Source organism: Nuphar pumila, chromosome 14 (assembly GCF_984573655.1).
Source record: "Nuphar pumila chromosome 14, dmNupPumi1.hap1.1, whole genome shotgun sequence".
Lineage (NCBI taxonomy): Eukaryota > Viridiplantae > Streptophyta > Magnoliopsida > Nymphaeales > Nymphaeaceae > Nuphar > Nuphar pumila.
The window spans coordinates 7,054,095-7,065,448 of record NC_143262.1 but is presented as its reverse complement, the minus strand read 5'-3'; the positions used below and the strand labels follow the sequence as shown (position 1 = coordinate 7,065,448).

Below are 11,354 nucleotides of genomic sequence, written 5' to 3'. Positions count from 1 at the left end.
TAACCAGAGGTCATGTTCCAAATCCGTAAAAAGTGGGGTCTTTGTTATTGAGTCTAGTTTATTTTTGTAAATTTTCAGCAAATTTTATTGTCATTTCATTCCCCATTTTAACTTCAACGATACATTACAACCACAATCATCAAAAGAAAGATTGCCCAAGCTAAGAGTCACCGTTCTCGCCCTCCTCCTCAACAGCAACCCAGTCGGTGCAGTCGCGCTGAGGATGGCCAGCAGAAGCTCCACCACGTCGTCTTCCTCTCCCTAGCGAGGAGGTCTCAACGGAGCCGTCGTTCCGGTGACGGGTGTTTATCTCGTTCCAGTGACAGGTGTTCTACGAAATGTAAATCCCCCCTCCTGTAAGGGCAAAAGGCCATGAACACGCTGAGAGGAGCCCTCAGACCCCCCTTCTGTAAGGGTAAAAGCTCTGAATCAGACTCCATAACTCTTCAAGTTGAATGATGCTACCCACACTGGTGATGCTACCCACGCTGGGAGGAGCCCCCAGACCCTCTTCCTGTGCAGGTCAGTCGGTGCTTGATGGAGCAATGTATGATCTTCTAATGGATGTGCACAGAAGCAGAAATAGAAGGGAGAGAGAGAGTAAGAGGGTTGATGTTCATGGCCTCTTTCAGGGGAGATTTCTTTCTCGAATAATCCTGCAGTGCAGAGACTGGGTCTTAAATAATCATCTTCGGGGCACTTAAGTCTTTACAACCACTCCTTTTCAAGAACCGTCATTTTTTTTTGCACCAATGGAGGAGAGGGTACTTAAGTCTTTGCAATCGCATCAAACTCCAACGCTAATTAATGCTGACAAACATGGGGATACGAGACGCACATGCTTACATACGTGGTGCTCTTTGGGACCCCCGATCATGAGATGTAGCTAACTGCCCTGTTCGGGGGGGGAACATATAACCTGCTTTGATCTGCCACATACAACCTGTGAGCCGTGGGGCTCAACAGCAGATGGAGGGGCCTAATTGAGTTAGATTTCTGATTCGAGTTAGGATAGAATTAGGTAAAACCGAAATTGGAACGGAGTAGCTGAAAACCCGATACTTACACTTAATCGGGTATGGTTTTAGTTGGATTCGGGTCAGATGTCAGGTTACATCCAACTTATTGACAACCCTAGTCCTCAATATTATAAAAGGAGAAGCAAAGGTAGCGTGTGCAAAAATTTGGATACTTTATAATTTTTTCTTTATTGATATTCTTGTCATGTGAGTTAAGAATGTCATTAAAAATTTGTATGGGTATTTCTTAAAAAAATACATTACTTACATGGCACATTATTTAGTTTTTCAAAAATTAACAAGTTACTATTTATAACTCTCTCTCTCTCTCTCTCTCTCCATATATATATATATTATGAATTTGAGTTGACAAACATATTTTGGGCTTTATGTTGACAGCATTGGTGTGAACTAAGTTTGGTATAGTTTATCTAATTCTTGTACGACACGGGTATGGTTTTTCTTATCAATAATAATATACATGGGTCCAGACTCACCTGGACTCCGTGAAGGTACCACCCGTTTGACACCCCTACCTGGCCCTTGTTGGTAATGCTATACTAGTCTTAGTAAAAGGTGGAATAGGACTAGGGTTGTCAAGTTTGGTTCGGACTCAAGTAGAATCAGACCCAAACCTGATTTGAGATGATGTTATTCAGTTCGGACTTGAGTTTAATTGGACCCACTATAAGAGAAATCATACCCGGATCCTATAAGGATTACATAAACCAGATCTGGACCATACCCGATAAAATAATATTTTTTATCAGTTTTACATAAAAAAAATTGCAGATCTTATATCGGAACTCGGGTCAGGCCCAGTTCTGGTATGAAATTTTACAAAACATACCTGACTCCATATAATAATCGAACCCTTCAGGTTCTAATCAGAATTTCTTATTTATCACCAAACCTGGACCTTGTAGGATTTGGTACGAGTCGGATTCGGGCCAAACCCGACCCATTGACACCCCCCGTTAGGACAAGGCATGAGTGCAAGCTGATCATCAGAAAAATCGAGTGAGCAGCGAGTGATGATCATCCGAAAATCGAAGCCGAACCCAGCAACGAAACGAGCCGTTAGTTCTGTGTGGAGAAAGATCACTACCGTCCGTTTGCTGAAACAGATGCATGCTCGCATGGTGGTGCACGGGTTCAACAGCGACGCCTCTACGATGCGAGAACTCGTCTTCTCCTCCGCCGTGGCCATCCCCGGGAACATGGACTACGCCCGCAGGATCTTCGACCACGTCTCACACCGAGATGTCTTCATCTGGAACACCATGATCAGAGGGTTTTCTCAGAGTTCAAGTCCCCTCCAGGCCATTCTTCTCTACACCCACATGGAGAAATCCTCCGTCAAGCCCGATGGCTTCACCTTCCCCTTCCTGCTCAAAGCGTGTTCGCGGGTCTCGGCGGTTTCCATGGGGAATCAGGTGCATGGTCGCGTTCTGAAACTCGGGTTTCAATCCGATGTATTTGTGAGGAATACTCTCATCCACCTGCACGCGAATTGCGGCAGCTTGGAGGCTGCCCGCCAGCTGTTTGATCAAATGGCTCAGGGAGATGTCGTCGCTTGGTCAGCTCTCATCGTCGGGCACGCGAGGAGGGGAAGGATAGAGGATGCGCGTGAACTGTTTGATAGAATGCCGGACAGAGATTTGATCTCCTGGAATGTCATGGTCACGGCGTACGCGAAGTGCGGCGACATGGAATCGGCGCGCCGGTTGTTCGACGACATCCCTCTGAGGGACGTCGTGTCATGGAACGCTATGATTTCCGGCTACGTGCTGCGTGGGGAACACGATCGAGCATTAGAGTTGTTTGAGGAGATGCAGCAGGAGGGGGAGAGGCCTGATGAGGTTACCATGTTGAGCCTGCTGTCAGCTTGTGCCGATGCCGGCGCGTTAGACGTTGGGAAGAGGATTCGCGCCCTGCTAGAAGGCACTGTAGTGAATGAATTGAGCGTCCTTCTGGGCAATGCTCTCATAGACATGTACGCCAAGTGTGGAAGCATAGAGGATTCGCTGAGAGTGTTCAGCGAGATGCGGGAACGAGACGTTTCTTCCTGGAACTCGATCATCGGGGGTTTGGCATTTCATGGGCATGCTGAAGAGGCCCTCTCTCTGTTTCAGGAGATGCAAAGAGTTGGAATGATGGTTAGACCCAATGAGATCACATTTGTTGGTGTTCTTGCTGCTTGCAGTCATGCAGGCAAGGTGGAGGAGGGCCGTCGATGGTTCGACCTTATGAGAAACGAGTACGGTATCGAGCCAAACATCAAGCACTATGGTTGTATGGTGGACATCCTTGGCAGGGCTGGACTCCTGAAAGAGGCCTTCGACTTCATAGAGGGGATGACAGTTGAGCCTAATCCCATCATCTGGAGGACCCTTCTTGGTGCGTGCAGGATTCACGGGGACCTTCGTTTGGCTGAGCGTGCAACGAAAAAGCTTCTGGAACTCAGACCAGATCAAAGTGGGGACTATGTATTGTTGTCAAATATGTATGCATCGATAGGTAGATGGGATGGAGCAGAGGAGGTTAGGAAGTTGATGGGGGATAGAGGGGTGAAGAAGGATCCCGGCTGTAGTTTAATAGAAGTAAACAGTGAATTGTTTCATTTCTTGATAGATTCAAATCCTCCACCAAAAATAAATTCTTGATCCAGATCAACATATACCAACTTTGTGCATTGATCTAAAGATATTGTCACGGCTGAACTTCCAAAAATCATGACCAGGTTAGCGTATCATAATTTTCCTTTGAGAGAAACTGAAATTCTTTTGCTCCTTGTCAAAACAACATATGAAAACTGACCCAAACTCAAGGTCATATCTCATGCGTGGTGCTGTCATTGAGTCGGGTTTGGCATGGATCAGGGTGTTTATGGATCCTTGCATTTTTTTATCCAATCTAGGCACCATTTTGAATGGTATAACTTGGTTCAGGTAAACATATGCAATGCATTTCAGTTTGTTTCATGAAATCGTAATTAGCAAGGTGGGTTTTGCATATACCCACGAGGGCTCAGCTCATCTATTCGGAGGGGCTTGTGAACATAACCAAGTCCTAGGTTGTCACAACTTCGATACCTATATGTCTGGGATCTGCCTAACCCCAGGTGGACTATCCAAAGAAAAGGTGAGTTTTGCATTTCATACAAAAGAAACCTGGATTGACAATCAGCAAAGCGGGTAGACATTCATCCAAAACCTTCTTTGAGTTTTATTTTTTCGCAATCTTTTGAAAGTATCTGCTTGTTGCACTATAATGCTCACATAAGCCTCGAACCTTGTTGCATACAAGCCCAAACCTTTACCGCAAGGCTGAAACTGAGTGTATTCCTTTATTTCCGTCCCAAGCACTCATTTCCCAGACCAGGGTATTAAACAGGGCATTGAACGTCATGGTAGCTTAGCTAGCTAATTGCCAAATAACAGGACATCAAATTAGCTTGATAACAAGATCTCAGCTTGTTTCTTGATAACTGAAAATGATCCTTGTTTAAGTATGACTTTGTGTACACACCAAATTAGCATCTTCATTTCAAACTATTTGCAATATAACATAGTAACAGATCTAAGAACATGATGTGCAGGATAGAAAGAGCACACACACACTCACACACAAGGGCAAAGCATTATACATGGTTCGGTCAGAGGTGTTCTAATGTTAAAATGTACTATATATATACATATATTATATATATGTACATGTATTTATATATGTAAATATATATATTATATAAAAATTTTCTAATACCCTTTAAGGGTAAAACTGTCATTTTTACATTTTATGCATATTTCACTTGGAATATGATTGTACCTTTTTTGTTTATATTTTTTATACTTTCTTTTCTTTCTTTTTTTTTCATTTTTTATTTTGTCTTCTTTCTAGCATTGGGGGGCCCACATTGACATTGGGCCCCTCCAAGGTCTCTATGTTTGTGTTATAAATAGGGGTCCTCCCCTTTGTATTTCTTCAAGCTTTGAGCCAAAGCTCTCTCACTTCTTAAATAAAGATCCATATTTTAATGCCTTTGTGCATTTGTGTTCTCTTAAATATGTTGTGCCTTTGTGCACGTGTTTTTTGTTAAGAATTTAGTGTTCTTATGTGTGTTGTCTCTTTAAAGACATTTTCACATGGCATCAAAGCAAGGTTTCTAAAAAGAAAAACTTGTTCATCATGTCATTACGGTGGTTGCCTTGAAATTCATGCTTACACTTTATTATTGTGCTTTTGGTGTGATGAGCTCTTGCAATCCACATCTAGTGAAGGCACACTACAACAACTAAGCATAAAGAAGACTTGTTGTGGTAAGTACTCTATTTATTAAAGGCTTCTTGTGTCTCTCATAAAAAGCTTCTCAAATGGTTGAAAAAAACTCCCATTTTTTTCTTGGCTTCAAGCTTAATGGCTCAAGCTATCATGTTTGGGCCGAAAATATAGAAGCTCACATCAAGGGTAAGGGACTTTGGGGTTACATCCAAGGTATAATTTCGGAACATGAGCACAAAATTACTATAGTGAAAAAATGAGAGATAAAAGTTCTTGATGGAGATGAGAGAGCAAAAGTATGTGAAGAGTACAACAAAAAGCATGAAGAATGAAACATGAAAAACTACAAGATTCTTTCATGAATTTTTTCCTCGGTTGAGACTAGAATTAATGCAAATATCTTGAAATTTAATAAGGCGTCTCAAGTATGAGAATATCTTGAGATGATGTATACCTCAAGGAATTTGTCTTACAAATATTATCTTCAAAAAAGAGTTTTGACTCTTCAACAAGGCGAATTGACTATTAGAGAGTATTTCATCGAACTATCCTCTATTTGGGATGAGCTTGCTATGCTTGAAACCAAATGAAGTGAAGAAGACATCGAGCTTTAACACAAGCAATTGGAAGAAGATCAATTTTTTAATTTTTAGAACGGGCTTGGACCCGAATTCGAACAAATAAGATATTCTCTTCTATCCTCTTTCACTTCTTCACCACTTGAAGATGTTCTTACCAAGCTAAGTGGATAAGAAACTAGCATGAGATTGAGCAAGATCAATCCAAGTATTCTTGTAATACCTTCAAACAAAGAAGAAAATGAAAGAACATATGTTGTTTCTAGACCGAAGAATAACTTGAAAACATACAAACCCCTCATTTTAAAAATCAAAATCAATGAGCGAGAGAAAATGATGGCCAAGATGAAAGAAGAGATTATAGCAAAATTATGTCATTTTTGTAAAGAATCGGGATACATTAAACCAGTGTGTCCAAAATAAAAGAAGATGGTGGCTATGTCTACCACATTTCAACCACATATGGAAGAAGATTCATTTATTTCTACTAATGGAGCTCTATCTCTAAGTCAAATTGTGAAAGCGCTTCAACCTCTTCTCAGAGGAGCAATTTTCAGGGTCGCCATGTCAATCTTTTCTTTTCCTAGTAAGACTTCTTGGTTTTTGGATTCGGGTGCGTCCTTTCATGTGACTCCAAATATTTTCTCTTTTCGAATATTCAAAAAGTGTATCTCTATATTTTGTTTCAACCGCAGATGGCACTTCTCTTGAAATCAAAAGAATTAAAAATTCTAAAAATCAAGGATTTTTTATTCTTAAAATTAGATTTATACCAAAAGTAAATTTAAATTTGCTTTCGGTCTCTCAACTCTCAGACCATAAGTGTGATATAAAAAATTTATCTAACAAATGTTGGACACAGGATCGTCGGTTCAGAGAGTTGATTGGAGAAGGCTCTAGGAAGGAAAATCTATACTACGTAGATTTTACTCTTTTTGTAATGTTTCTCAACATAAAGATATAAATGTTTACCAAGCTTTATTATTTACATTTTGTTAAAGATCTTTATAAAAGTGATTTCACTTGTAATGATTGTATTATTGAAAAAATGAGAAGTTTACCTTTTAAACAAAAATCTATGTTTACAACCAATCCTTTTAAACTTGTTCATTCTGCTATATGGGGATCGACACCCGTTATATCAAAAGAAGGGTTTGCATATTATGTTATTTTTGTTGATAATTACTCTAGATATTGTTAGATATATTTTCTTAAACATAAACATAAGGTTTTTACATCTTTTAAAACATATCACATGATGATTAAGAATCAATTTAACAAAAATTTAAAAAAATTTAAAACCGACTCCGGAGGTGAGTATTTCTCAAATGAGTTTAAAAATTATCTTGAAAATTATATAATTATTAATCAAAAGTCTTGTCCTAAAATACCTCAACAAAATGGATTAGCCGAAAGAAAACATAGACATATTATTGAAACCATTAGAACCTTACTTATTTCTCAAAGCATTCCAAAGAGATTTTGGGTCGAGGTGGCCCTTGCATCTGTTTATCTTATAAATCATCTTTCATCCAAAAATTTAAATAAAATTTTACCTTTTGAAATATTATATCAAAAAGAACCCGACTATAATATATTGAAATTTTTTGGATGCAAATGTTTTGTTCTTGCAAATAAAAATGACAAACTCTTCCCAAAAGTCATTCCTTGTGCATTTCTTGGATATTCTGAAAATCAAAAAGGGTTTTGTTGTTATAATATTAAGAATGACAAATTATATGTGTCTAGAAATGTAACCTTCTTAGAAAACATTAGTGGTTTTGAAAAATGTGAACCTCATGAAGAGAATATAGACTATTTCTTCTTATTTAAATTATTGTCTAAAGATGATGATGTTTCTAGTGATAATGAATTCATATATAATGATCTTAGTGATAATAAGGTAGAAAAAAATAACAACTCTTATATTGAAGAAAGATCATCTAGTGATCCTATCACTTATACCCATAGAGATAAAAGCATTTTTGAAGTGTAATTGAAAAATATAGTGAACCTAGTGTACCTACCTCTTCACAGGAGATAAATCCTTGAAAAACTTAAAGAACTAGAAAAGTTTCTTCTAGGTTTATATCCTATGATTCTTTTTCACCTAGATATAGAGCTTATCTTAGCATCATTCACTCGTATTTGAAACCTAAAAACTTTAAAGAAGCCAAAAAGAGTGTTGAATGGAGAGAAGCTATGGATAGTGAGCTTAGAGCTCTTAAGAAAGCTAAGACAAAGAAATTTTAAAATCTTCCTATGGGTAAAAAAACTATAGGATGTAGATGGATTTTCAAAGTCAATACCAAGAGTGATGGATCTCTTGAAAGATACAAAGCATGCTTAGTTGCCAAAGGGTATATTCAAGAATATAGAATAGACTATGATAAGACATTTGCCTTCATTGTGCATATGGTTACAGTTAGATGTCTTATCACCATTGCTTCAATTAAAAAATAGAACATTTATCAAATAGATGTCAAAAATACTTTTTTGAATGATGACCTTAACGAAGAAGTGTATATGGATGCTCTTCTAGGTATGGAGATTTCTAAAGATAAAGTGTTTCGCCAATGAAAAACTCTTTATGGTTTGAAATAAGCTTCCAAGGCTTGGTATGATCGATTTACCAACATAATGGTAGAAAATGGTTTTATCTCATGCTACACTGCTTTATTTGTCAAGAACTCTGAAACAGGTATTGTAATTTTGTTATTATATGTTGATCACAGGTGATAGATGCAGTAGAAATCAAGAGTATCAAGTCTACTCTAACTAAAAATTTTAAAATATCAAACTTAGGTTTTCTGATGTATTTTTTGAGCATTGAAGTTGTATATTCTCACAGGGGTTATTTTTTGTCCCAAACTAAGCTTCCTTACAAGGTCATTGACATGTCAAGTATTTTAGATGATAAAACTTGTAAAACTTCAAAAGTAGTAGGAACAAAGCTAAAAATTGATGATGGGATTCCTTTAAAAAATCCTACTCCTTAAAGGCAACTGGTTGATTCATTGATATATCTTAGCATCACCAAACCAGATATCTCTCATGCACTGCATGTTGCAAGCCAATTTCAATATGCACCTATATCAGTTCATATGAGTGTAGTTTTTTGGATTATTAGATATGTGAAAGGGTCCATAAATAAGGAAGTATTTATATCTTCATCTTCTGAGTTAAATTTGATTGCCTATACTGACTCTAATTGGGGAGGTGACCTAAATAACCATCACTCTACCATTAGTTTTTGTATTTTTTTAGGTGAATCCTTGGTTTTTATGGAGATATAAGAAACAACAAAAGGTATCCCTATCCTCTACGGGGGCTGAGTACCGAGCCATAGCAACTACAACCATGAAATTGTTTGGATTCAGCAGTTATTGGAAGACATGAGAGTTCGAGTTCAAGAGCTTACCAAGCTATGTTGTGACAACAAAAGTACAATATATATGGTAAAGAATCATACTTTTCATGAGAGCACGAAGCATATCGAGATGAACTACCATTATGTTAGAGAAGAATATCTAAAGAATGTCATTGATCTATCTTATGTGACATCAGAATACCAACTGACAGACTTTTTCACTAAGGCGCTTTGTTTTCCTATATTCAATTTTCTTTCTGGCAAACTTTCGGTCATCACACCCTAAGTTTTAGGGGAGATGTTAAAATGCTCTCTCTCTCTCTCTCTCTATATATATATATATATATATATATATATATAATTTTTGTAATAGCCTTTAAGGATAAAACTATCATTTCTATATTTTACGCATATTCCACTTGGAATATGATTGTACCTTTTTTGTTTATATTTTATATACTTTCTTTTTTTTTTCTATTTTCCTCATGATCAACACTGTCTCACGATCCAAGTAATTGTAACCCCCTCCAGTGACCTCCAACCCCCTCCCCCCTCTCATTATTCTCAACATTTTCCATTTAGAAAAGTTATTGTATCAAAACTTCTCATAGGAAACATTTCCTTTTCTTGTAAGAATTTTTCTTGCTATCAAATGTGCGTTAACAATTATCTCCTTTCTATGAAAAAATCCAAACAAATACTTTGAATGAATTGGTTGATGTGGATTTTCCTTATTGTCATAATTTTGCCAACTTTTTTTACCTTAACCACCAAACCCCTTAAGGCTTCATTTGGGAGCACGTAAGTTACTGAAGTATTTGTAGTGTAATTGGAGACAGTTATCAGATGTGGCACTCATCCCACAGATTTGGTTGTCGTTTGGGAGGAGTTGGAGGGAGGCGACATTTTAGGCTGGGAATCTGTTGACTCCCCCAAAATACACTGCTGAACTCCTAAAAAGAGGAGGTATTTGTGATTACGGGATTCACCAAAATTCAGGTGAGTCCCCTAAAAATAGTATTTTCCCATGTGTTACAACATTTACCACAGTAAATGCTTGAGATTACTATGCCTCCTACATACCCATGAGTCCCCTAAAAATAGGATTTTCCCATGTGTTGCAGCATTTACCACAGTAAATGCTTGAGATTACTGTGCCTCCTACCTATATGCTGAGTCCCTGCAACACAATTATCTGACTATATATAAGCGAGCCATCTTCAATAGGTCTAACAGTAACTTGAGAATCTGGCACTAGTGATCTTATGAACAACTCGTACACTAAGCATCACATTAGAAGAGCATGCACAAACAACATTCCCAGATTTAATTTGAGGGACAACCTCCAGCTCCATCCAACTATTCATAACCTTCAAACTGCTTTAATAGAATTCTGAATGTTATCCATCACCTTAGCATTTTTCATAAGATTTCTTATTTTTTTATTGTTTTGCAATTCTAGCAAATATAACAATTCAATATGGAATGAAATTTTTTTGAACTGGAAAGATAGCAGAGTGTCAAAAGGTACCTTGTGACCTGCAACCAACAACCGATGACACAAATGAGCATTTTCACAGCATTAATCTAAAGTGCATCAACATGTCTCAGTGTGACTTTTGGCATAGTGCATTAATCTAGAGTGTAAAAAGGTACCCTAGGTCTTATCGTAATTTGAAACCCTTCAACTGTCATCAGACACTCCTAGAGAAGAGAAAACTTTCCTGAAAACTGAACTTGTTGTCAGAAGGCTTTGGCAGGAAATGAATTATCGTTAGACAATGTTTAGATAGAAGTTATCAGACTTGTCTGACAAAAGATGGAAAATTTCCAAAAGAAAGGGCACCTGCAGATTCAAGATCTGACGACATGTTAATTGTCGTACCATCTGGACAACTGTCATTAGATCCAAGATGAATTTTGGTTTGACCATGGCCTATCTTGTTCTAGGCATTTTTCATGCAGCTTCATGCATCTCCTATACATTTTTAATGAATTTTCATGTGTTTGTTTTACTAATTAACGTAGTGTGAACCCATTAGAAAGTGTTGGGTTGGGTACCGGGTCAGCCCATGATGGGCAAGATTCGAACCCGGCCCACCATTT

General features: G+C 37.9%; 1 protein-coding gene across 1 annotated transcript; it reads left to right on the top strand.

The window, feature by feature from the left end:
• The first annotated feature begins 2,053 nt into the window (after positions 1 to 2,053).
• Positions 2,054 to 3,728, top strand: LOC149816209 (Pentatricopeptide repeat (PPR) superfamily protein). Its single transcript, XM_089988071.1, has one exon. The coding sequence runs from the start codon at positions 2,054 to 2,056 to the stop codon at positions 3,683 to 3,685; it is 1,632 nt and encodes a 543-aa protein (XP_089844197.1). The 3' UTR covers positions 3,686 to 3,728.
• The last annotated feature ends 7,626 nt before the right edge of the window (positions 3,729 to 11,354 follow it).

Excerpts from the sequence above, each read along its gene's own strand:
- LOC149816209 (XM_089988071.1), top strand. The coding sequence starts at position 2,054 with ATGATCATCCGAAAATCGAAGCCGAACCCAGCAACGAAACGAGCCGTT.